The sequence below is a fragment of the Ursus maritimus genome, unplaced genomic scaffold (assembly GCF_017311325.1).
Source record: "Ursus maritimus isolate PB19 unplaced genomic scaffold, ASM1731132v1 scaffold_33, whole genome shotgun sequence".
Taxonomy (NCBI): Eukaryota; Metazoa; Chordata; class Mammalia; order Carnivora; family Ursidae; genus Ursus; species Ursus maritimus.
In genome coordinates, this window is record NW_024425897.1 from 28,213,940 (window position 1) to 28,240,415 (window position 26,476).

Genomic DNA, 26,476 nt, shown 5'->3' on the forward strand with positions numbered 1-26,476 from the left:
ACCACAGCTATGGTGGACAGCCCTCCACACGGCGCCTGCATACCCCACCTGTGTGTGGTTACGTGGGTGTCTTGGGTGATGCAAGAATCACCTGGAGGCCCGCTGAGATGAACTGTGGGCTTGCTAGTTCGGGAGCAGGGACCTGCTCTGTCTAATTGGTGTTTCCAACAAGTTCCAGGTGTTGCTAGAGAGAAATCACGTTTTGAGAACTGCACTGTAAGAATATTGAGGTGGCAGTTCAGCGTATTACTGCTTTAAAAAAACAAAAAAAACCCAACCCAAACTTACCATTACTTCGAGGCTGCCCAGTGCAGGCTTGGAGCTGGGACCAAACTACGACTAGCAGCCTAGTGTGCAGGTACGTGGGAGGAGGAAGTGAGAGACCTGAGCGTGTACGCCAGCAGGTCCCGTGTGCAAGCTGGGTGTGCGTGGCCATCGTCCTCATACAGGTAGTATAAATGCACAGAAGTTTAAAATGGCGTTAAAAATTAGTTCTGATATGCTGGCAGACCAGCAGACGATATTCTCTACCCTACTCTGGAAATTGCTGAGTTAGAGTCAGATTGTGAAAGTTTTTACAATTTGGTGAGTTCACGCGTTTGCTTCTAATCCCGTAGAACACACTAGGAAGTCAGCGAGGTCTTTCACTATTGGAGATGGTCATTAGAAGGTTTTCATAGAACAAAGAATTTTAGCTGTAAAAACTGTAAAAGATGAAAACCTGACTTAAGGCAGAGTGATCTTAAATATAAATGGTGTCGCGGCCTGCCCTTGGTGTTTAGAACCTTCAGTGGTCTCTCATCGCATTGAAGGTGGAATCCGAGCTCCCTCCTGTTTCCAGCAAGGCGCTGCACGTTCTTTTTTTTTTTTTTTTTTTTTAAAGATTTTATTTATTTATTTGACAGAGATAGAGACAGCCAGCGAGAGAGGGAACACAAGCAGGGGGAGTGGGAGAGGAAGAAGCAGGCTCATAGCAGAGGAGCCTGATGTGGGGCTCGATCCCATAACGCCAGGATCATGCCCTGAGCCGAAGGCAGACGCTTAACCACTGTGCCACCCAGGCGCCCCGGCGCTGCACGTTCTGACACACCAGCTCTCCTTCCTTAGTATGCTGCGGCCACACGTCTTTCAGCTCCACAGGCCACCCACACTCTCCACACTTCGCTTTTCTGGAAGCCTGGGACCCTGTGCCTGCTGCTTCCTGATCCTCTTGCATCTCTGTTTAAGTGGTGGCTTCACAGGAGGCCAACTTCAGTATGTAAAGTAGTTCCTGCTTGCTTTTCTGTAAGAACATCCTGCTTATTTCCTTCATTAAACTTTTAAAAATATGTAGTTATAATTTCATCTGCCTTTCCCACTAGGGCTAAGATGTGTTCAATGCTCACTGTGTGCCAACACTTTATAAAGCCCTTCATGTGTGTTCTCACTTGAACCGCACGCTAGACCTGTGTGGTAGGTTATTAAAACTCTGTTTCACAACTGGAGACATGAATCTCAGGTTATGTCCCTTCGTGAAGGAGTCGGGTTCGGGCAGACTAGCTCTGAGGTCTCCACCCTGCGTGACCTGACGATACGGCTTTCGGCTCTATTGTGGGAGTAAGGGGGTGCATCCGCTTTTATGCCTGGTGGTATCTCTGATCCTGACACGGGCCCTGGCTCCCAGCCCCTTACACAGTGGTGTTGAGATGGAGAACATTGTTGGGTCCAAAGGAGTACGAGCAACAGAGGCAGCATTGGGAGAGCAAGGACTCTGACCTTTTTCTTCAGAGGCGCGGTGGATGGTCGTGCCCCTCACCAAGAATGTAACTGTGGGACATAAACGATGTGCTGTAGAAGATAGCGGTTTGGGTGTGTTTAAGCTGCACGTGGCGCTGTGGGATGACCCAGGAGGGTGTGGTGGGTACGTGGAAGAGTTAGGGAAAGGGCCTGACCTCAAACATGCCACACTGGCCCAGTTTCATGGATTATACCTGCACGTGAAAGGGCTAGTCACTGGCCTCCGATGTCTCCTAACAGTTTTCTGTAAGTCTGGTTGAGATAGTAATTCGACAAAAAATGAAAGTCTGTGTTAAAACAAGTCCTGCACTTTAGCCCTGCCACCCGGTGTGCCTCCCAGTCCACAGTAAGCACTTCTGTTCATTGAAGGTAGGCACATTGCCTTCAACTCTGTTAGGTTAGAAAAATAGGTGCTGGTTCAGGACCTTACTGTGGAATCTTCAATACATCTAAAAGGAACATTGTAGGAACAGTCAAATGTAATTCTATATTTTGAATGTTGTCTTTACGATTATTTCTCCTCAAGGAAAAAAAATGACTGGGCGAGCCAGAGCGAGAGCCAGAGGACGGGCCCGTGGGCAGGAGACGGTGCAGCACGTGGGGGCCGCTGCGGTGAGTGCTTTACCTTTCACCTACAGAATGTGTCCTCGAAAACAAACCTGCTACGTCTTTATCAGCTTAGGCTGTTGAAAATAAGTTCTATTTCTTGAGCATCTGAAGAGCCGGTTCTTCACTCTTTTTAAAAATTTTTATGTTAACGTATAGCGTATTTGTTTCAGAGGTAGAGTTCAGTGATTGATCAGTTGTGTATCACACCCAGTGCTCGTTCCATCACGTGCCCTCCTTAATGCCCATCACCCAGTTAGTGACCCTTCTTGAGGAATACAATACTTGGTTACTAATGTAGATCAGTTTTGTTTGAATGTCTTAGACTTGTTGAAGACTGTTTCCTCTGACCTGTGACCTTTTGACATGAAAAGAATGCTGTTTGTTTGCATATCGCCGTAGAGTCAGCAGCCTGGCTACGTCCAGCCCAGGCCTCAGCAGCCAGCAGCAGAAGGGGAATTAGTTGGCCGTGGACGACAGAGAGGAGCGGTAGGAGCAACAGCCAAGTCCCAAGGTGAAGGGAGAGGAAAAAGACGTCGTGTGTGTAGTAGATGTGAAACGGTCACCAGTGTACAGAGTCGTTATAAAACGTGGTCCCAGCAGTCCTTCAGGTCGAACAGGCCCTCTCTCAGCTGCGCAGCCTGTACTTAGGGAAGCGCCACAGGCTTTCTTTTCTCCTTGGTAATGAAAAAGCATATCCTTGCCAGGGCCACATATTAGCTCTTACAGAGCGATTAAGTTCTAGACTAACCATACGTGTGCTTAATCATTAGTCATTTGAGAACATTGTTTGGCATCTTTAGTGATTTCATCACAAGCTGGACCACCTTTGACATTTATAACTTTGGTTTCCTGTGTGTTGTACTGGCTCGCCCTGTTTCTCAGGTACAAAAACCAAGGCCAAAGTTATGACCCCTGGTGAGGTCAGAACACCAGTTCTGATTCCAAATATTGTTTTTTCAGTACTTTGTTACAAACGTGAAATATTCAGATGCTTGATGTAAGATCTTTCTACAGTTACATTTGGTTTTGATACAGGAAACACCCCTGTGCACATGGGGAATTAGTAAGGATGTGGCTTTCCAGCTGGGGTGGGTGTGGGAAATGTTCTGTGGGGGAAACTAGTGTGGAGGCAGCTGGATGGCGAGAAGACAGAGCTGCTTTACTCCCTGAGCTACAGTCCCACCTCCTCCAAATGTTTCATCACAGCCATGTCCTCCGTGAACAGTAGAGGATGAATCTTAGATCTTAGGGTGGTGTAAGCTGTGGTGTGACAACTACCGGGCAACCTGGAAACTTCCTGAAGTGACAGCGGGCCAGTCTCTCCACACAAGTGGGTTCTTGGGAAACCTATGTTTGACAAGCCGAAATGAAGGGGCAGTGCCTTGAAACATGCAAAGGCTGATGAAAACATTGAGTCTTTGTAAAGACACTTAAACCAAATGAACGACTTTTGCCTGTTCTGCACCATTTTATTTTTTGCCATTTTAATGCTGGCATTTGGAGAACCAGCGCTGCTCCCAGTGGGTTTGTAGAGTTGTACCGGCCTTTGGATGGCGTCTTGTCACGTGTAGCAGCCATGATGGTACCGTTCGCTAGCAGGGCCCCTCATGGGAATGCAGCCGTTACACCGTGGGAGGGTGCGGACTGTCCTGCTCTGTGCCCTACAGTGCAAACATCTGACCAGTAAAAGTCAGAACCAACCACCTGCACTGCATCATACATGTTTACCAAGTGGTAAAACAGCATTATTTTTGTATTTTTAATGAATACATGTATATATATATATGTTTTTGTGTAGAAAATTTTGAGGAGAAACATCAGTTACAAGATGTGTTATTTTTCGAGATGTCTGATGAGAATTCATTCAGAGGCATTCGCCTCTTTAAAGGATTTTACCCACTTTCCTCTCATCTTGATGCCTTGAGTTTCTATGAAACTCTCATTTCCCATCTCTGAAAAGCTAGTATCTAACTTTATAAGTAACGGTCGGTGTGAGGATTAAATAATACTTGGAATAACCTATGCCAGGCCCTATTTCACAACTTCTCACTGCTGTTGTAAAGATTCTATCTGAGAAGTATTTGTCATAAATTTTCAAGTATCTACTAAGTTTTAGAAATTGGCAAGTTTAACAGATTTATTGTAAATGAGACCTTGCTTAGGACGGTGATTTTCATTCTAAATGGGCTCCTACACAGCAATAGCAACGTTTGATTTGTGTTTTTAATCACTCCAGCAGCTACGTGGAAAGGGAAATTCTAGGCACACCTCAGAGATACTGCAGGCCTGGTTCCAGGTCACTGCAATAAAGCAATATCCTAAAGCGAGTCAAATGAATTGTTTGGTTTCCCAGGGTATATAAAAGCTGACACCATACAGTAGTCTGTTAAGTGTGCAGTAATGTTACGTCTAAACAATACACGTACTGCTGAAAATGCTAACCATTGTTTCAGTTTTCAGCCAGTTGTAATTACTGATCACAGATCATCATAATAGTGAAAAGGTTTAAAATGGTGTGAGAATTACCAAAATGTGACACAGAAATGAGCAAATGTTGGAAAAATGGCACCAGTAGACTTGTTTACCACAGGGTTGCCACAAACCTTCAGTTGTAAAAAGCGCCAAAAAGTGTCTGCAAAGCACAGCAAAGCGACGTATCCTTATAATTAACAAGCTTTCCAGTTGTATTCATTCTGAAAGCCGTCCTCTTTCCAGATTGACAGGCAAGCTTTGGATAAATATAAAAGTTGTACTGCAGGTAGAGAGGGAAACAGACGTCATCGTTGTTTATCTTCAGAAATTTGCAGTCAGGTTTCTATATCCAGAACTGAATTTTAGATAAATTCACTTTTTAGGAAAAAAGCCTCTGAACTGTTATTGTTACGAGCTTGGGTTCAGTATGCCTGACCTGTGTTAGTATCGTTAATCACCCAAGGCCAAGGCTACTTTGATAAGAAGTTCAAGGGAAACAGAACAGCTATATATGTATTTAAAGGACTTTTAACTAGAACCTCTGAAGATCCTGAGGCACAAGAACCAACATATTTAGCAACACCTTTAAAGGGCTTTACAGATTATATTTTCATGTAAAACTTATATGCCCGTGAAGATCATCAGTTTTTCAAGTAAGGAAGTTGAAGCTCACGTTAGAATAACTGCTTCCAGAGTATGTCAGGAGCCAATGTTTTATTCAAGCCACTGTTTGTTCTCTAAAGAAGAAGTCCAGAAATTGGCAATCCGGGGCTAGTTCTGGCATTTGTGGTCAGAAGAAAACTGGGCCTCTCAATCGTTTTGTTCTTTTGTCCTGACTTCTGTCATTAAGACATATGTTTGGTGATCACATCAGATTCCAGGCAAGATTGGCAGGGCAAGGGGTCCAGAGAACATAAACGCTGGCTCCTGACCCCCTCTCAGAGCGCTTTCCCAGAGGTTGATCCAGTAATTTCTTTTTTTTTTTTTTTTTTTAAAGATTTTTTATTTATTTATTCGACAGAGATAGAGACAGCCAGCGAGAGAGGGAACACAAGCAGGGGGAGTGGGAGAGGAAGAAGCAGGCTCATAGAGGAGGAGCCTGACGTGGGGCTCGAACCCGGAACGCCGGGATCACGCCCTGAGCCGAAGGCAGACGCTTTAACCGCTGTGCCACCCAGGCGCCCCTGATCCAGTAATTTCTGGTAAATCTTTTAGGCTGTCCTTCCCTGCAGGGAAGGTGGAATTCTAGTCTATTAGGTACATGACTCCCTAAAAAACTATTTTTATAAAGAAGACTGAGTGATTGGGAAGTCCACTAAAGTCCCTGGTACTCGAAGTATGGTCCCTATTAACTGAGAGCTGCAGTTGTGACACTGGACGACAAAGCCCACATTCATTCTTTGGCCCACGTCATACTGTTGATAGGAGATACTTCTGTATGTTGTACAAATTGAAGGATTTAATCATTTTGGATAGTATAACCAGCTTTTGAAACCACATGAACTGCTAACCAACTACCCCACTAGGCCATGTATATGGTGGCCATCATGGGGTACAGACAGGACGATCCCATCTATTCTGTTCTTAAGGGAATTAGGAAATGACACTCTAGACATTTACACATTAAAATTTATGAACCACCAATTCCTGTAGCTATAAGCACATCATAAAACCGTGAAAAATACTGCTATGTAGGCTTTTAGGTTGTTATCAGAACTTACGGTACAGAATAATGATTTCCCAGTCAGCAAGCATGCTCCTGAGTTCTTGAATCCCACCAGGCCAGTTGTCTTAGTCTTTTACAGGGATATATGTCTTACAGGGGAGCAACTGAGTTTGGCTGGGGCAGTGGCAAGAAAGGCTTTATAGAAGTCCTAGCTAAGGTACTCTGTCTGGCCAGCAGATACTAAAACATTCTGGTGGAATTCTTGAACATTATCTGTAGCACCTCTGTAGCTTCCGGGTTTCATGTAGTGCTTTGGGAATTAACATTGTCATTCTTTATTTCATGTTTCACGTGACCTAGGATATCATTTTTTTCTTTCTTTCTTTTTTTCAAGACCTCCAGATATCTGCTGGATTTCAGGACTTATCATTAGCAGAGAGAGGAGGTCGTCGTAGAGACTTTCATGATCTTGGTGTGAATACAAGACAGAACCTGGACCATGTTAAAGAATCAAAAACAGGTGGGTTAATTATGAAGAATTCAGTTTCCTGGGATTACTTTTTCAGCACATAGGACACTGAATTGAAGCCCTTTTACATATTTATTGTATAATGCAATACTAGGGAGAAAAGGCACATTTGGTCATGATCTACATGCATTTTCCATTTCCCACTCTCTCTCAGCTTTGATGAAATAGGTTATCAGTGTTTTCATTTGCACTGAAATGTTTTATTAAGTGTTATGTAACCTTTTTTTTTTTTTTTTAACTTTTTGCCATAGAGAGATTTGGTTGGTTCTGTTGTAAATTTACTTAGTGTAAGGAGGATTTATTCCTGAACATATGCTTATAGGAACTTACCTGGATAGGATAGTCATTTTCAAAGTCAGATGTCTGAGAACTTCGTGTCGTATGCTATTCTTAGCCTTTTGTTTACAGAACTGTGTCTGCCTTGTCATGGTAGCAAAGACGTCAGGAAGAATAAACTCATTATTGTGTTAATGAGACGTGACTCGCTTTTACAGGTTCTTCAGGTATTATAGTAAGGCTGAGCACTAACCATTTTCGATTGACGTCCCGTCCCCAGTGGGCCTTATATCAGTATCACATTGACTATAACCCGCTGATGGAAGCCAGAAGACTCCGCTCAGCTCTTCTTTTTCAACATGAAGATTTAATTGGAAGGTGTCATGCTTTTGATGGAACAATATTATTTTTACCTAAAAGACTACAGCACAAGGTTATTTTAAAATGTTGGGTTGGGGAGAGGGTGATGAAGGATTTCCACCTCAGAGGAGAACTGCCACAATCTAGGGTAGCTTTTAGAGAAACTCCAGTGTTCTTCTCTCTGATAGCATGTGTAATGAACCCGGAGGGGACTTTGGCATTATTGCCTCATTTTCCAAATCCACCTCAATAACTTCATGACCATTGTAATACGGGCCCGTAACCAGTCTTCTCATAGTCCTTCTTTTTTTAATTTAAAACTTTTCCATGTTTTTCATTGTTGCCTTACTAGCAGGAATGATGTGACTGGGATTATTAGTTTCTTTTAACAATTAAAAGTTTGGTTTTCCACTGCTCTGGCTCAGGTTACTGAAGTGTTTAGTCAGACCCGAAATGGAGAGCATGTGAGGATAACAATCACCTTAACAAATGAACTCCCACCTACATCACCAACTTGTTTGCAGTTCTATAATATTATTTTCAGGAGGTATGTTAGTGTTTTCTTAACATTTTACTAAGAAAAATTGAAAACCTAGAGAAGAGTTGAAAAACTGGTGTGGTGAGTCCCTGTGCATTAGAGATACTTACCAGCATTTACTCTTCTCTTTTGACCTTTCAATTTCTAGGCTCTTGAAGATCATGAATTTACAGCAGATTGGACGGAATTATTATAACCCAAGTGACCCAATCGATATTCCAAATCATAGGTTTGTATGAAGTGGAAGCTTTCTGTGCCTTTGGCCTAATCATAGACTTGGAAAGCGAAGCTCTAATTTGAAATAATAAATTTATTATTGTGGCTGTTAATGATACCCATCATGTTAAGTAAACCTTTAACTTGGTTTGAATAATAAAGGAGACATCCCAGAATACTTGGATTTTAAAAAATCACATGCTATTTATCTGTCACTGGGAAAGCATGAAGAGTTGTCCAACACTAAGTTTGTATTTGCTCTTGGGAAACAAAATTTATGAGCTAATGAAGATTGTTCCAGAAGCTCCTATAGTGTATCCAAGTGCGGCACGCACTGTGTAGGGTTATTATACCAGTTATAGGTGCTTTCAGTTAGACTGGCAACTGTTTCAATCTTACCAACATAAAAAATCGTTTAATAAAGTTAGTGTATTAATTCAAAATGGAACTTAAATTATTATACTATAAAATAGCATTCATTGTTGAGGATCTTAAAAAGAGGGGTCTTTATCTGGACCCATGTAAAACCTAGAAATAACTAAATTTACTCAATTTGAAAACTTTTGCGCTTTAGAACTAGTTAATAGAGGAGAACACGACTTGATAACACAGGACATGTTAGGGTTATTCATGGGGGTCGCTTCATAGCTCTCCTTCTGTTTGACAGGTTGGTGATCTGGCCTGGCTTCACCACCTCTATTCTTCAGTACGAGAACAACATCATGCTTTGCACTGACGTCAGTCATAAAGTCCTTCGCAGTGAGACCGTGTTAGATTTCATGTTCAATCTGTATCACCAAACGGAAGAACATAAATTTCAAGAACAAGTTTCTAAAGAGCTAATAGGTTTAATTGTTCTTACCAAGTAAGACTGCTTTGTAAAATACGAGGAAATCATTTTGCAAGTCTTAAGATTCTGTAGCTCTCTAGTCCATCCTATTGGAAAGCAGGGTTTACAGTGGAGGAGTGGGAATAGTGTGAACATGGGGAAGGGGTGTTTGTGACCTTTCCTAAGACACAAGTTCTCAGGGGGAGCACAGTCCTTTGAAAAGGACAAATATCTAAAGACTTCTGTCCTTTTTAGTCTTCATTTTATTTTCTAGTAGTTCTTTACTCACTTCCCCACCCATCTAGCATGGTCTTTAAGAAGTTTTCCCTTTCTCTTCCCATGGCATTGTATATTACTAAGTGATCTGGAAGTTTATTTTGTAGAGACTACCTATTGTCTATATCTAGTCTTTTTTTAATACTCTTTCTACAATTCTAATCAAATACCAATAAATCTTAACTGTTCCACAGGTATAACAACAAAACCTACAGAGTAGATGATATTGACTGGGACCAGAATCCGAAGAGTACCTTTAAGAAAGCAGATGGTTCTGAAGTCAGTTTCTTAGAGTACTACAGGAAGGTAAGCTATGTTGACATTCTCTTTCTCATGTGAAATATTTAGGCCTTAGGAAAAATGTGAGCTATCTTCAGTAGGAATTTCTTGTACACATGGAACAGTTGCTTTGAAAGCTGTATATAAATGTATTTATTAAAGCAGTCGTAGCATAGTGCAGCTCATTATCACATGAGAAGTGCTTGATCCTACATCCTTTTTCCCAGTAGAATGAAACATTGTGTTTGATTTTAAGCTTACGGAGGACAAACAGGTAGGGTAATCGGTAATGAACAATACAAGTGTACTGTAGTGACCTGTATTCTGTAATGAACACTTCTCTTTTAACTTCACCCAGGGATGGGGGTTAAGGACGGCTAAATCCTCAGTATCAGTTGTGCTAAATCTGCATATGGGTTAACTCTTTATTTTTTATTTAAATTCAACTTAGTTAACATGTACCGTATTATTAGTTTCAAGGGTAGAATTTAGTGATTCATCAGTTGCATATAACACCCAGTGCTGATTACATCAAGTGCCCTCCTTAGTACCCATCACTCAATTACCTCATCTCCCCACCCACCTCCCTTCCAGCAGCCCTCAGTTTGTTCCCTAGACTTAAGAGTCTTTTATGGTTTGTCTCTCTGATTTCATCTTATTTTCCTTCCCGTCCTCTATGTTCATCTGTTTTGTTTCTTAAATTCCCCATGTGACTGAAATCATGTGATATTTGTCTTTCTCCGACTTATTTCGTTTAGCATAATACCCTCTAGTCCCATTCACATCATTCCAAATGGCAAGATTTCATCTTTTTGATGGCTGAGTAGTATTCCTGTGTGTGTGTGTGTGTGTGTGTGTGTGTGTGTGTGTACACACCACATTTTCTTTAACCTTTCATCTGTCGGTGGACATCTGGGCTCTTTCCACATTTTGGCTGTTGTGGACATGGCTGCTATGAACATTGGGGTGCAGGTGCCCCTTCAGATCACTACATTTGTATCTTTGGGGTAAATACACAGTAATGCAATTGCTGGGTCACAGAGTAGCTCTATTTTCAACTTTTTGAAGAACTTCCATACTGTTTTCCAGAGCGGCTTCACCAGGTGCATTCCCACCAACAGTGTAGGAAGGTTCCCCTTCCTCCTCACCCTCGCCAACCTCGGTCGTTTCCTGACTTGTTAATTTTAGCCGTTCTGACTGGTGTGAGGTGGGATCTCAGAGGGGTTTTGATCTGTATTTCTCTGATGCCGAGTGACGTGGAGCATTTTTTCACGTGTCTGTTGGCCATTTGTATGTCTGCTCTGGAGACATGTCTGTTCATGTCTTCTGCCCATTTCTTGACTGGATTATTTGTTCTTGGGGTGTTGAGGTTGATACGTTCTTTATAGATTATGGATGCTAGCCCTTTACCTGGTAAGACATTTGCAAATATCTCCTCCCATTCTGTCTGCTGTCTTTTGGTTTTGTCGACTGTTTCCTTCACTGTGCAAAAGCTTTTTATCTTGATGAAGTCCCAGTAGTTCATCTTTGCCTTTGTTTCCCTTGCCTTTGGAGACGTGTCTAGCAAGAAGTTGCTGTGGCCGAGGTCACAGAGGTTGCTGCCTGTGTTCTCCTCTAGGGTTCTGATGGATTCCTGTCTCACATGAGGTCTTTTCATCCATTTTGAGTTTGTTTGTGTATGGTGTAAGAAAGTGGTCCAGTTTCATTCTTCTACGTGTGGCTCTCCCATTTTCCCAGCACACTTCCATTTATGGAAGAGACTGTCATTTTCCCACTGGATAGTCTTTTCTGCTCTGTCGAAGATTAGTTGACCGTGAAGTTGAGGGTCCATTTCTGGGTTCTCTCTTCTGTTCCACTGATTCATGTGTCTGTTTTTGTGCCAGTACCATGCTCTCTTAATGATCACAAGCTTTGTAATAGAGCTTGAAGTCTGGAGTTGTGATGCCTCCAGCTTTAGTTTTCTTTTTCAACATTCCTCTGGCTGTTTGGGGTCTTTTCTGGTTCCATACAAATTTTAGGATTATTTGTTCCAGCTCTGTGGAAAAAGGTTGATGGTATTTTGGTAAGGATTGCGTTGAATGTGTAGATTGCTCTGCATAGTATAGACATTTTAACAGTATTCTTCCACTCCATGAGCATGGAATGTTTTTCTGTTTGTGTCTTCCTCAGTTTCTTCATGAGTTTCTATACTTTTCAGAGTAGGGATCATTTACCTCTTGGTTAGGTTTATTCCTAGGATATTATGGGTTTTGGTGCAGTAGTAAAGGGGATCGAGTCCTTGATTTCTCTTTCTGCTGCTTCATTGTTAGTGTATGGGTTAACTCTTAACTTTTGTTTTACATATTGACAAATTCAGCTTGTTTTCATATAGGGTGGATCAGTTTACTCTGTGATCTTCTAACACTTGTTTTATACAGATGATTCTAGCTATTGGTGTGGTAATCCTTGAAAAAACAGCAGAGGCAAATAGGAACAAGAAAGACCCACTGTCAACTAGAAGAAAATAACAATGTCTATATCAGAACGCATACTAACATCGTTGTTCAGGGACAAGCAGATCTGGCCCCTGAATTCGTAGAAGGTTGCATTCCATCTGATATGCTCTGTTATAAGTTCAGGAGTATTTCTAAAACAGGAATCAGTTAAAATCTGAACGCTTGTCTTTAAAGTGCTAAGATTTATCTCATTTTTTCCTACTTTCAGTACATTTCCTATTTCTAAAAAGCCGGACAAATAAGCTGTTACATATTTGTGTCTTTTGTCAGAATTACACATTAGACTAGTGACCTTGAAATGTCTTTGAACCGTTTGTCTACTATTGCCTGAGCTTTGGCAGCTCTGCTGTGATTGAAAAGATCACATAACACTCTGGAGGAGAGTGATTCTCTGAGAAGCCACATTAAGAGCTGCTCTTTTGGGCAAAATGAAAACAGGCCAGGGGCCATCTCAGCTTGATTTCCCTACCACTATTTTACCCTCTTAGCTCCTTGAGGACCCCAGCCATGTTTAACCCAGATTCCTTCTGGATGTGAGAGTTACTGTGAGAAAAGAACATTTTTCTGTGGTTTTCTAATCACTGTTGGGACGGAAAGAGTCAGTATGTATCAACGGCAGTTACAAAGGAGACATACCTGTGGAAAGTTTGGTTTCCACCTGAAGCCAGACCAAGGGAGGTTCTCCTTCTCTAACTAGCAGTGAGTCTTACGTGCCAGCTTACTCCTAAGTGGCCTTCTACTGTTGACATACTTAAGGATTCTGCCTCGAACCCCGAGTTAGTTACTCCATAGGAACTTGTTAGGAGATCTCCAGGCTCGTCTGTGCTATGTTCACGTTCTGATGTCTAGCTTTAGCCCAGACATGTCTAAGCCTACTTGTTCTCGATAATTGTACATCTCAAAGACACCTTCCATGTGACCAGCACTGAACAAGTTCTGTCCCCTGACCTGGCCATTGTGCGGTGCTCTTGATCAGTGCAGGGACTGGAACTCCCAGAGGGTCAGGGATTTTGTGGTTTATGTCCCCCTAGTGCCTAGGAGGGCACTCCCGTATCGGAGTGAACAAATGCGTAACGGGGTTAAAACCTCAGACCTGCATGCCTCTTCTCACCCTGCAGCAGTGCTGGTAGCCTCGCCTCTGAAATGCCTCTATCCTCCTCCTCTGAGTGGCCGCCCTCTTCTGTGTGGGCCCCTTGCCCATTGAGCTGGTCTCAGTTTGCATTTCTCCTGCTTTCTGATCCATTTGCAAACTCCTACAGATCTGATGTGATTCTTCTACGCACATTACTGACGGACATTGGCGTGTGTCCGGTGAGACCCTGAGTGACGTAGCCCCTGCCTGCATGTCGGTGCTCACCTTGCTCGACCTGGCCATCTGCTCTGACCCCAGGCTCCTCCTGCCTGGAACACTGTGTGTGCCTGACTTGTGATCTTAGGCTCGGTCTCTGCTCAGATGATTTCTGCTGGAAGACTTCTCTCAGCCAGGGCTGACTGGGCGTCTTTAGTAGCGTCCGTCAGAATGGGGTGAGGTTGAAATGTTTCAAAGAATCACAGCACTCTCGGGACTTTGTAGTAGAGATACAGTTTTTGTGATAAGTGATGGCTTGGGTGTTCTACATTAAAAATCCTATTTAAGAAGCACTCAGAGTGGGGGAGAAGGGCCTTTGAGAGGGAGGGTCATGGCCAGGGTTTAAAAGAAAAGGGTTGACAGTAATGGTAAACGCAAGTGAATGTACTAGGTTTTTAGACGTAGGGGAAGATGTTCAAAGAACTGACAGGCTTTTGTTTGGGCCCTAAGAATATAGGAAGGGGACCCCAAAGTTGTACAATAAGGAACCACGCACTGAAGGCCCATTGGTGAGATAGGGCAGATGTAGCAACACGTCTGACTCCACTCCCATTCTCCTGCTCGACTGCGCACCCAGTAAGTGACGTGCAAGGTGGGGGTGGTCAGCAGGTGGACCCTGATAAAAAAGATGGCGTGATGAAATACGAAGTAGAGGCACATGGAGCAGATGTCAGGTAAGAGTGTTCTGGAAATTTTCTTACCCAAAATAGGAAAATGAACTTTTTTCCTGGTAAAGAGTTCAATATAGGACAAAATCTGACTGGAATTCGTGGTCTCTTAGTGCCTGAGGGTCGGTGGCCTGGACCTGGCATAGGATGAGAATAAGGAACAGGAGGTACCTCTTCCTCTGCTGGTGAGCGGCCGACACTAATGGAAGGGTCGTCCTGGTGCTCAGCCCCTGTGTGCTGAGTGTAGATGTGCGGCTCTCTGAAAGGAAAAAGAGAGTGTATTGGATGATGCTAGGAAAGGGGGTCTTGAGAACATGGGGCCAGAAACGAGCGGAGCATAGTGCATATGTGAACTCATCAAAGTCAGCATTTTTGGTTTTCTTTTTTACCAGTTGTAAAAACTTACCTTAGTGATTGCATGTGGGGAATCTTAAGGCTACTGAATTGAGGGGCGCCTGGGTGACTCGGTCTGTTAAGCGACTCAGGTCACGATCTCAGGGTCCTGGGACTGATCCCTGAGTCAGGCTGCCTGCTCAGCTGGGAGTCTGCTTCTCCCTCTGACCCTCCCCCCTCTCATGTTCACTCTCAAATAAATAAAATCTTTTGTTGTTGTTGATTTTTTTTTATTATTTTCAGTTAGCCAACATTTAGTACATCATTAGTTTTTGATGTCTTGCGTATAACACCCAGTGCTCATCACAACACATGCCCTCCTTAATGCCCCCGTCACCCAGCTGCCCCCCCACCCCCCTCCCTTCTGTAACCCTCAGTTTGTTTCCCAGAGTCCAGAGTCTCTCACAGTTTGTCACATCTTTTAAGTAAAAAGACTACTGAATCGAAATTCACCTTCTATCTTCTGTAAAAAAACTTTTCCTAATTAAAAATGTTCTCTGGCATGCAAACCTCTTCTCCCCACCCCACCCCCGCCGCCCCTGTATTGTTACAGCAAGGCTTGTTTCCTACACCACTTCACGCTGTAATAACTAGTAGTTTTGGTGGAGTTCTGTCATGAGGACCCAGAGATACACAGGCTTCTGTTTCTAAACCAAAAAAAATCACAAAATGAAGTGAACTGTGACTAAAACTCAGAATTTAGATGGTCAAGGACAGTGAGGCTCTTATGTTTTTAGGAAGAAAGATGAGGTACTCAGTAATACATGTAAACCACAAGCTATTCTAGTAGGATTAAAGATGGACTTTTTAAGCTTTACTTGGATACAGATACCAGCCTTGCTATTGGTGTCAATTCTCACTTTAAAAAAACAAATCCTTGTTTTTGGTCCACTGACCTATTACTAAAGGCATTCACATGAACAGTGATACCTTCGTTTCTTAACTAGCAATACAACCAAGAAATCACCGACTTGAAGCAACCTGTTCTGGTCAGTCAGCCGAAGAGGAGGCGAGGCCCTGGCGGCACTTTGCCAGGCCCTGCGATGCTCATTCCTGAGCTCTGCTATCTTACAGGTACCACTGTGGTGGGGCTGCCTTCCCTGTCTCTTCTAGGAGCCCCGCCACCCCTGGAAAAGCCCTTCCTGCTGCTTCATCTCCTTGTACTTCCCCTCCCTCTTCACCACCCTGCACTGCAAACATGGAGACGTGACCCTTGTTTGTCTAGTCATACACCTTTCGACGTTTTTATTTGAAGGTCTAACTGATAAGATGCGTAATGATTTTAATGTGATGAAAGACTTAGCTGTTCATACAAGACTGACTCCAGAACAAAGGCAGCGTGAAGTGGGAAGACTCATTGATTATATTCATAAGTAAGTCCCCTGCATCCCGCTGGGCCATGGACCCAGTTTTGTGTTATTTTCTGTGGTTTGGGGGAGTGAAAGTCATTTTGTTTTCCTTTTGTATTTGGGGTGGGTTCTTTTTGTTTCTAGGTGAGCCTGCTCTTTGTCAGGGAATATTAAAGTTAAACTTTGTAGGCCTTTTCTAATTCTTCTATTAGCAAACGGCAATAAAGCAGAAGGTGAAATGTTTTGGGCAAATTTATTTTCTGTTATAACATCGAGGGGTTTACTTTGAAGGGAAGGTAGTTTGGGCGTCAGAATTGTAAGTTAAAAACTGTCCTGAAGGGATGCAGGGACACGATGAGGGAGAAATGGAGAGCCCGTCTGTGTTTCCTGGCGTCTCTCTGGGCTTTCAGTCCTGAGAGAAACAGGAAAACGTACCGTAGGTTGGTGTGAATCTGTGTGTGTGTGCGTCTGTTTTTAACTGTGTTTGCTTACATCGAGTGGTACGTAAATATCTTAAATTTACAGAGACGATAATGTTCAGAGGGAACTTCGAGACTGGGGTTTGAGCTTTGACTCCAACTTACTGTCCTTCTCAGGAAGAATTTTGCAAGCAGAAAAGATTCACCAAGGTGGAAAAACAGTAAGGCAGTTCTTCAGTTGTCAACCCCATCAGATTTGGGTCTGGTTCACAGTAAAGCAGGAAAACCCCGTTACATGGCAGTCTGCCCTCACCTCCTCTCCTCACCTCTCCTCCCACCTGCACTCCGTCAACTCCAAGGAGCGAGGAGGCAGGCAGGGGCCTGTAGCTTGTCCTCACAGTTGTCGGGGAGACTCCGCTGAAGGCTGGCATAATTTGTTTCTAATGGCAGAATTACTTAAATTAAGGTATAGAAGAACTGTGACTGGGTTGGTATTTTGTCTGCACCTAAAGTGGGCTTTTATACAGAAAACTTCCAATTTATTTGGCTTCATTTTTGCCTGGACCATTTGTTGGAGGGGTCTATATGAAATATTGTGATGCCTTTTATGTTTTCTCCTCAGAAAAGGGAAGCAAGTATTGTAAAAATATTTTCGTGTAATGGAAGCACTGCAAGTGCCAGAACTTTAAAAATCCTTTTACAGAAAACTGCCATTCTGCCTCCTAAATATTGTATGAACAACAACCTAATCCTGTAGCTGCATGTCTTAACTGCAGCTGCGTGTATCTCCCTGTAGAAACAGACAGCGTACACACCCCTGTGCAACAGGTGTGGGGGAGGTGGGTAGCACATGGAGAAAGCACTAGGGTTTTCCTCTATGAGAGCTCACACCACGTCACAGTGCTTCGAGTTGGTTAGCTTTCTGCCTTACTTTAAGTATCCGACACCTCCATCAAGGTGCCTAACTTTCCAAGCCATATTTGTTTTTTATTTTTATCTCAGGGGACATTACGCCTGTCCTTGTGATGTCTTAGAAGATGAAGGGGAGCTCAGGAAGCACTGAGAGGAGGGCTTGGTGTGAGAAGCACTTGTGTGCCAGCTGTGACAGTTGTCATTATCCTCAGACACACTTCTGTACCTTTCTCTCCCACCGGGGCATTTAGTCTGTCCTGGAGTCCAAATGGAAGAGTAGTCCCCGAAGGGTCAGAATGCCACGGTAGAGTTGTTACAGACTTGTTGGCTTTGTCACTGAGAACATACAGCGGAATTCACAGTGTCTCTGAACTTTCTTCTAGTTTGATTACAACCCACAGTTTGCAGATTGGTCAAAAGAAACAAGAGGTGCACCATTAATTAGTGTTAAGCCACTAGATAACTGGCTGTTGATCTATACTCGAAGAAATTATGAAGCAGCCAATTCACTGATACAAAATCTATTTAAAGTTACACCAGCCATGGGCATACAAATGAAAAAGGCAATAATGTAAGTTTATCAAGTCATTTCTACTCTGAAAATTGATTAATAGTCATTTGGAGGGTGTGGGAATGCAAAAGTGATAGAAGTGTTAAACACGTGAACTAGATTACATTGGTTGAAAGATCTGATACGGTTCCCTGTCATGGGGATGCAGGAATGTATTTTAGTAACTAAGAATGGGTGGGAAAACAAGCAGTATTGTGCCTCAGATTATTGCTGCTGTTTGCATTAGAAACAACCTTTTGCCTAAGTGGCCACTCTTGGTTTTATGTTTTACACAGAAGTGTTTCGTGTGTCATAATCTGTAGGAAATTTTTTATGCATGGTACATTTTTCATTACTTTTTCTGAATGTTGCATAATGAATTTCCATTGTAGGATCGAAGTGGATGATCGAACTGAAGCCTATTTGAGAGTCTTACAGCAGAAGGTTACATCAGATACCCAGATAGTAAGTGGCTGATACGTACATAGGCTGTTGTCCTGGAATGACTTGTTTTAAAAACTGCATTTGCGAGTCTTAGAATTTGAGTTTGAAACGTAATCAGGTTCACAAACTGGCCAGAGAATATGTATTTTACCTTCATAAGGTAGCTTTGTTAACGCTGGCCTCAGTTGTGTGTCTGGTAGCTTGTTATTTGCGCTGCAGTTGGTGAGGAAGGGCTGGGGAGAACAAAACGGTCTGAAATTTATTTGGATTCAAAGGCTTTAATTCCATGAAATTTCATGGGGAATAGGCACAAAAGTAAAAATTAGGATTAGTTGTTCAGCACACGTACAGGTATAACTAATGAGGTGGCAGAGACAAATGTAACGATAAACAACATGTGTGTTGATTTAAACCTAAGAAGTAAATTGGCTTCAGCTAATCTGTTCCCTTTCTAGCCCTTCGTCTCCTACTTAAATGCCACAGGCAGAGCACTATTACTTTGGAGTAATGAAGACACCTAGGATGGCAAAGTGATTTTGTTGGGGGCTAGTGAAAAGAGGGAAGAACCTGGGAGCATAGATTGGAGAACACAGCAATGAGTCAAAGAGCTGGATTCAGCTCTAGAACACAGACTTGGATTGGGCAGGAATTGGTTTTATGGCCCTGTTTAGATCTGATGGACACACAACACTGGGAGTTGAAGGTGTATAGGTGGACCCTTTGATACATGTCTGTGTTGCAGGGCTAGTTCACTCCTCCTGCACCTCACATGATTACAAGTTGATGTTTTTCATACCAAGAACATTTCAGATCTAGTCTTCAGCACCTCTCAAGTCCACACCTCAGAACTGTGGACTGTGCTCACCGTCCTGCACAGCCGATCCCCAGAACTTACTCAGTTTATAACTGGAAGTTTGTGCTCTTTGACTAACCTCTTCCCGTGTCCGGCAGGGGTGTGTTTAGATTAGGCACTCTGTTTTGTTCCCAGAATTGTCCGTGGACTTCCCAGGAAATTTCATAGTGTCACCAGGTTCTCAAGCCAGAGCTTTAGAAGTTTAAAGGCCCTGATCCTAGGTGGGTCATCAGTAAATGGGAGCTGTGAGCCAGGTAGAGGGTCTTCTGTTGGTCCACCTGTAGGTGCTCACTAGTTTTGCCGTATTTCCTATCTCTAAGTTATTCCAGGCTGGTCCTAGAGCGTACTTAACTAAGTTCTCATGGTGTTCGGTTTTGAGTCATCGGCTTCACGTGGTTTTCTTCCTTTTATTAGCATCTATCACTAGGTGAGTGGGGTGAGCAGTATCTAGCAGTTAGCGTGCTGCTTGTTAGCTCTGTGGCAGAGACAGTGTCTGACATTTATGCCCAGAGACTGGGTTTGGTTCCCGTTCTCTTCCTCGACCTTCATCAGCTTCCTGATTCTTTGTAATGAGAACATTCTTTTGGTTTCAGGTTGTTTGTCTGTTGTCGAGTAATCGGAAAGATAAATATGATGCTATTAAAAAATACTTGTGTACAGATTGCCCTACTCCGAGTCAGTGTGTGGTGGCCCGCACTCTTGGCAAGCAGCAGACAGTCATGGCCATTGCTACCAAGATCGCCCTGCAGATGAATTGCAAGATGGGAGGGGAGCTTTGGAGGGTTGATATGCCTGTAAGTTTGGTTTAACTGGTACATAAAAGTTTTCATTGGGAAAAATGGATTTACTTTCTAAATGCTGCTGGTACTCTGTTGTATCTCAAACTACAATATTTTTGTTAAAGCTAAAGCTGGCGATGATAGTTGGCATTGACTGTTACCACGATACCACAGCTGGACGGAGGTCAATTGCAGGATTTGTTGCAAGTATCAATGAAGGGATGACCCGGTGAGTGCAGGGATGGGTGGCAGTGGGTTAACTGCTAGACATGGGCAGGAGCAGGTGGGAGTGCAGGGCTGATGTTCCGGGGGTCTCCGAGGTTCAGGGTTTTGTTCCTTCTTTCTTTATAACCCGTTGACTTCTCTTACATTAGATAAGCAAGAAAGTTAGGGAAGTAAAGGAAGTTAGCTGCCTTGCTGTTTTCAACTTTTTTCATAGTAGATTGCATTGCAGCCTATTTTATGATTATTTCTGTTTGGGGGAGGGTGTATCTCATTAAATGGGACCATCTCTGAAACTTCTCAAATTTTTATTGACTGCTGAAATGTACTCTAAAGTTTTTGTGTTGACTTTATTTTGGAAAACCCACTTTAGTTTACCCAGTCACTTGTGTTTCAACATAGTGCATTATTTTTCAGTGCTTTTCTTAGAAGAGAATTTTCAAAAATTGGAAAGGATAGAAATTAAAGGTATATTGACGTGTGCGTGTTGCTAATGGGTGTGTTTCTCGAGGTCTTGTATCCTTCACAAGCGTGAAATCTGTAATGTCTTCTAAAGAGCAGAGCAGAAAGTGGGCTCCTTATGCGTACTAAGGTGTAAAGCTATGAGCTATCTCTGGGTGTTAGTTTAAATTTTATTTTTTCTTCAAGGGAGTTATAGTATTTATAATAAAAGAAAGCTTAGTTTGTGGTGTTATGAGTGTCTTGTTCTGTTTAGATTTCGTAGAGTATTGGGGATGTTAGGTATCTTAAAAAGGGGTAAACATTACAAGCTGCTAAGAGGAAAATAAATACGAAGTGCAGCAGAAGGAACAACTCGTGGACAGTACCATTCTCACCCTTGTCCTGGTCTCTCTGAACAGCTGGTTCTCTCGCTGTGTTTTTCAAGATCGAGGACAAGAGCTTGTAGACGGGCTCAAAGTCTGCTTGCAAGGTCAGTCTCCTATAGTGTTTCCATCCTGGCCTCTGGGGTCTTCAAGACATTATCCTAAAGTTCTGATATTGAAAAACGTGCCCAGAATTTGGTAATAACACGCTGGGTTTTGTTGTTGTTGTTTTGGTTTTTTGTTTTTTTTTAATTTTCATTTATTTTTATTTATTTGACAGAGAGAGACACAGCCAGAGAGAGAGGGAACACAAGCAGGGGAAGTGGGAGAGGAAGAAGCAGGCTCCTAGCGGAGCAGGGAGCCCGATACAGGGCTTGATCCCGGGACCCTGGGACCACGCCCTGAGCCAAAGGCAGATGCTTAACGACTGAGCCACCCAGGCGTCCCACAACACACTGCTTTTATCTGTGTTAATTGATTTAAAACTTTTCTGGCTTCCTTTCAGCTGCTCTGAGGGCTTGGAATAGCTGCAATGAATACATGCCTAGTCGAATTATCGTGTATCGGGATGGTGTAGGAGATGGTCAGCTGAAAACACTGGTTAACTATGAAGTCCCACAGTTTCTGGATTGTCTGAAATCTGTTGGTAGAGGTTACAAGTAAGCATGCAAACTGTAGAGCATTTTCTCTTTATAAAATTATACCTTTTTATCTTTAAAATGAGTGTTCCCAGATGCAAAGGTAAGTGAGAACCTAACCTCAGGGGTGCAGTGGGGCTTGAAGGCATGGAAGGGGGAGGGGCTGGACATGCAGAGTGGTTGTATAGAGGGTCCCTCCCTTCAAGGAGAGGAAAGACATATGAAGACACTTTGGCCAGTTCTCTGCCTGCCACCTTTCTCACCTAAAGCCTTGACGTGCGGGGATCTGAGAATTCCAGTACATCTGTAGGCATCCACAGAATTGGTTATTAGAATAAATTCCAAACCATCTGAGTTTACTCTTTCTCAATTTTTTGTACAATGAATACCTGTTTGATTTCTTTGTGAACTCTACTGGACAAGTACTTGATCTAGGTAAGATGGTTGGCATGTGTTTAGTCTCCTAGGAGATGATGTTACTTTTCTCCTTTTGGATGGTGTGCATGTGCAAGGGTGGTGTGCTTGGCGCCCCTGAAACCCATACTGGGGTCCACCCTCCTCTGCTGTCCTACAGGCCCCCTCATCCATTCCATTGGACAGCGACATTGCATACCAAGTTCAGACCGCTGTTTCAGTAAGTTACATTTTGTTACCCTATCAGATTGTGAGCAAGCTGAGGTCAGGGACTGTTGTATTAAGAGCTTATTAGTGTATCATAAAGATGTGCAATTCCGATGTTTAAGGTTACTCAGGAAATCCAAAAGGCCTCTTTGTGTGCTTGCATATGCATATTGCAACACTGGTTGTTTTTGTCAGACTTTGTTAGCCAGCATTTGGTATTACTGTAGAAATGAGGGATTTTGAAACTGACTGACTGACTATATCTGGGCTCAGTGTGATTTATATGACCTGTGGGGCAGGCATTAAGAGCTTGTTTCTTAATTCTCGCTGAATGGGAGGGCACTTCCAAGTCTTCTATGGCCAGATTCTAAGTGTTAATTCTACACATTTCTTTTTTTTTTAATTGACACATCAATTTAAGACTTAATGTTTATTTAAAATTTATTTAAATTCAATTAACATATAGTATATTATTAGTTTTAGAGGTAAAATTTAGTGACTCATCACTTGCATATAACACCCAGTGCTCATTCCATCACGTGTCTTCCTTAAGGCCCATCACCCAGTTACCCCATCCCCCCACCCACCTCCCCTCCAGCAACCCTCAGTTTCCTAGAGTTAAGAGTCTCTTGTGGTTTGCTTCCCTTTTTATTTTCATCTTATTTTATTTTTCCTTCCCTTCCCCCATGCTCTTCTGTTTTGCTTCTCAAATTCCACATAAGACTGAAATCATGTGATAATTGTTTTTCTCTTACTGACTTATTTCGCTTAGCATAATACCTTCTAGTTCCATTCACATCATTGCAAATGGCAAGATTTCATTTTTTGATGGCTGAGTAGTATTCCAGTGTGTGTCTCTGTGTGTGTGTGTGTGTGTGTGTGTACACACCACATCATCTTTATCCATTCATCTGTCGGTGGACATCTGGGCTCTTTCCACATTTTGGCTGTTGTGGACATGGCTGCTATGAACATTGGGGTTCAGGTGCCCCTTCAGATCACTACATTTGTATCTTTGGGGTAAATACACAGTAATGCAATTGCTGGGTCACAGAGTAGCTCTACTTTCAACTTTTTGAAGAACTTCCATACTGTTTTCCAGAGCGGCTTCCTGGCTTCAGGTGCATTCACCAACAGTGTAGGAAGGTTCCCTTCCTCCTCACCCCTCGCCAACCTCGGTCGTTTCCTGACTTGTTAATTAGCCGTTCTGACTGGTGTGAGGTGGGATCTCAGAGGGTTTTGATCTGTATTTCTCTGATCTGAGTGACGTGGGCATTTTTTCACGTGTCTGTATTATAGTGTCTGCTCTGGAGACATGTCTGTTCATTCTTCTGCCCATTTCTTGATCTGGATTATTTGTTCTTGGGGTGTTGAGGTTGATAATGCTTCTTTATAGATTATGGATGCTAGCCCTTTACCTGGTAAGACATTTGCAAATATCTCCTCCCATTCTGTCTGCTGTCTTTTGGTTTTGTGAACTGTTTCCTTCACTGTCAAAAGCTTTTTTGCGTTGATAGAAGTCCCAGTAGTTCATCTTTGCCTTTTAGTTTCCCTTGCCTTTTGGGACGTGTCTAGCAAGAAGTTGCTGTGGCCGAGGTACATGAGGTTGCTGCCTGTGTTCTCCTCTAGGGTTCTGATGGATTCCTGTCTCACATGAGGTCTTTCATCCATTTTGAGTTTGTGTATGGTGTAAGAAAGTGGTCTAGTTTCATTCTTCTACGTGTGGCCTCCATTTCCCAGCACACTTCCATTTATGGAAGAGACTGTCATTTCCCACTGGATAGTCTTTTCTGCTCTGTCGAAGATTAGTTGACCGTGAGTTGAGGTCCATTTCTGGGTCTCTCTTCTGTTCCACTGATTCATGTGTCTGTTTTTGTGTCAGTACCAGCGTTCTCTTAATGATCACAAGCTTTGTAATAGAGCTTGAAGTCTGGAGTTGTGATGCCTCCAGCTTTAGTTTTCTTTTTTTTTTTTTTTTTTAAGATTTTATTTATTTATTTGACAGAGATAGAGACACCCAGCAAGAGAGGGAACACAAGCAGGGGGAGCAGAAGAGGAAGAAGCAGGCTCATAGCAGAGGAGCCTGATGTGGGGCTCGATCCCATAATGCCGGGATAACGCCCTGGGCCGAAGGCAGACGCTTAACCGCTGTGCCACCCAGGCGCCCCTAGTTTTCTTTTTCAACATTCCTCTGGCTGTTTGGGGTCTTTTCTGGTTCCATACAAATTTTAGGATTATTTGTTCCAGCTCTGTGGAAAAAGGTTGATGGTATTTTGATAGGGATTGCATTGAATGTATAGATTGCTCTAGGTAGTATAGACATTTTCACAATATTTGTTCTTCCACTCCATGAGCATGGAATGTTTTTCCGTTTCTTTGGGTCTTCCTCAATTTATTTCATGGGTGTTCTGTAGTTTTCTGAGTATAGATCCTTTGCCTCTTTAGTTTATTCCTAGGTATCTTATGATTTCTGGTGCAATTGTAAATGGGATCAACTCTTTAATTTCTCTTTCTTCTGTCTCGTTGTTAGCATATAGAAGTGCAACTGATTACTGTGCATTGATTTCACATCCTGCCACATTGCTGAATTCCTGTGAGCGTTCTAGCAATTTCGGGGTGGAGTCTTCTGGGTTTTCCACATTGAGTATCATGTCATCTGTGAAAAGTGAGAGTTCTTTGCTGATTTGGATGCCTTTTATTTCTTTTTGTTGTCTGATTGCTGAGGCTGGGACTTCCAGTACTATGTTGGACAAGAGTGGTGACAGTGGACATCCCTGCCGTGTGCCTGACCTTAGGGGAAAAGCTCTCAGTTTTTCCCCAGTGAGAATGATACTCACTGTAGGCTTTTCATAGATGGCTTTTATGATATTTGAGGTATGTTCCCGCTGTCCCTACACTGAGAAGAGTTTTAATCAAAAAAGGGTGCCGTACTTTGCCAGATGCTTTTTCTGCATCTATTGAGAGAATCATATGGTTCTTGTCTTTTATTTATGTAGTGTATCTTATTTATTGATTTGTGGATGTTGAACCATCCTTGCAGCCCAGGAATAAATCCCACTTGGTCGTGGTGAATAATCCTTTTAATGTCCTGTTGGATCCTATTGGCTAGTATTTTGGTGAGAATGTTGGCATCCATGTTCATCAGGGATGTTGGTCTGTAATTCTCTTTTTTGGTGGGGTCTTTGGTTTTGGGATCAAGGTAATGCTGGCCTCATAAAGTTTGAAAGTTTTCCTTCCGTTTCTGTTTTTTGAAACCACTTTGGAAGAATAGGTATTAATTGTTCTTTAAATGTTTGGTAGAATTTGCCTGGGAAGCCCCCTGGCCCTGGGCTCTTGTTTGTCAGGAGATTTTTGATTAATGCTTCAATTCCCTTGCTGGTTGTGGGCCTGTTCAGGTTTTCTGTTTCTTCCGGGTTCAGTTTTGGTAGTTTATGCGTCTCTAAGAATGCAGCCATTTCTTCCATGTTGCCTAATTTGTTGGTATATAGTTTCTCATAATATGTTCTTATAATTGTATTTCTTTGGTGTTAGTTGTGATCTCTCCTCTTTCATTCATGATTTTATTTGGGTTCTTTTCTCTTTTTTTTTGATAAGCCTGTCCAGGGGTTTATCAATCTTATTGATTCTTTCAAAGAACCAGCTCCTAGTTTCATTGATCTGTTCTACTGTTCTTTTGGTTTCTGTTTCATGGATTTCTACTCTGCTTTTTATTATTTCTCTTCTGCTGGGTTTAGGCTTTATTTGCTGTTCTTTCTCCAGTTCCTTTAGGTGTACGGTTAGGTTGTGTATTTGAGACCTTTCTTGTTTGAGAAAGGCTTATATTGCTATATACTTCCCTTTTAAGACTGTCTTTGCTGCATCCCAAAGATTTTTGAACAGGTGTTTTCATTTTCATTTGTTTCCATGAATTTTTAAATTTTTTCTTTAATTTCCTGGTTGACCCATTCATTCTTTAATAGGATGTCCTCAGAGAAGTCAGGGATTTTTTTTTTATCTCTTTTGAAGTAATTGTGTTTCAGATTAAAATGCAAATAAGCATTTTCTAGTATCTTAGAAATGAAAGTTAATGTTCTTTACTATGCTTGTATTTTCTCACTAAAATAATGGTATTAATTTTCTTTTCTTTTGGTCTCTG

General features: G+C 42.5%; 1 protein-coding gene across 1 annotated transcript in view; it reads left to right on the forward strand.

The window, feature by feature from the left end:
* The first annotated feature begins 2,214 nt into the window (after positions 1 to 2,214).
* Positions 2,215 to 26,476, forward strand: part of PIWIL1 (piwi like RNA-mediated gene silencing 1) — a 29,363-nt gene continuing 5,101 nt past the window's right edge. Inside the window, exons 1-17 of the mRNA XM_008688788.1 lie at positions 2,215 to 2,388; positions 2,785 to 2,896; positions 6,918 to 7,043; positions 7,547 to 7,761; positions 8,114 to 8,235; positions 8,375 to 8,455; positions 9,110 to 9,307; positions 9,742 to 9,853; positions 15,678 to 15,804; positions 15,986 to 16,103; positions 16,605 to 16,719; positions 17,794 to 17,981; positions 18,353 to 18,425; positions 19,851 to 20,051; positions 20,162 to 20,265; positions 21,119 to 21,189; positions 21,588 to 21,741. Of these exons, the coding sequence (XP_008687010.1) occupies positions 2,311 to 2,388; positions 2,785 to 2,896; positions 6,918 to 7,043; positions 7,547 to 7,761; positions 8,114 to 8,235; positions 8,375 to 8,455; positions 9,110 to 9,307; positions 9,742 to 9,853; positions 15,678 to 15,804; positions 15,986 to 16,103; positions 16,605 to 16,719; positions 17,794 to 17,981; positions 18,353 to 18,425; positions 19,851 to 20,051; positions 20,162 to 20,265; positions 21,119 to 21,189; positions 21,588 to 21,741 (2,195 nt within the window). The 5' untranslated portion in view covers positions 2,215 to 2,310. The remainder of the gene's footprint in view (positions 2,389 to 2,784; positions 2,897 to 6,917; positions 7,044 to 7,546; positions 7,762 to 8,113; positions 8,236 to 8,374; positions 8,456 to 9,109; positions 9,308 to 9,741; positions 9,854 to 15,677; positions 15,805 to 15,985; positions 16,104 to 16,604; positions 16,720 to 17,793; positions 17,982 to 18,352; positions 18,426 to 19,850; positions 20,052 to 20,161; positions 20,266 to 21,118; positions 21,190 to 21,587; positions 21,742 to 26,476) is intronic.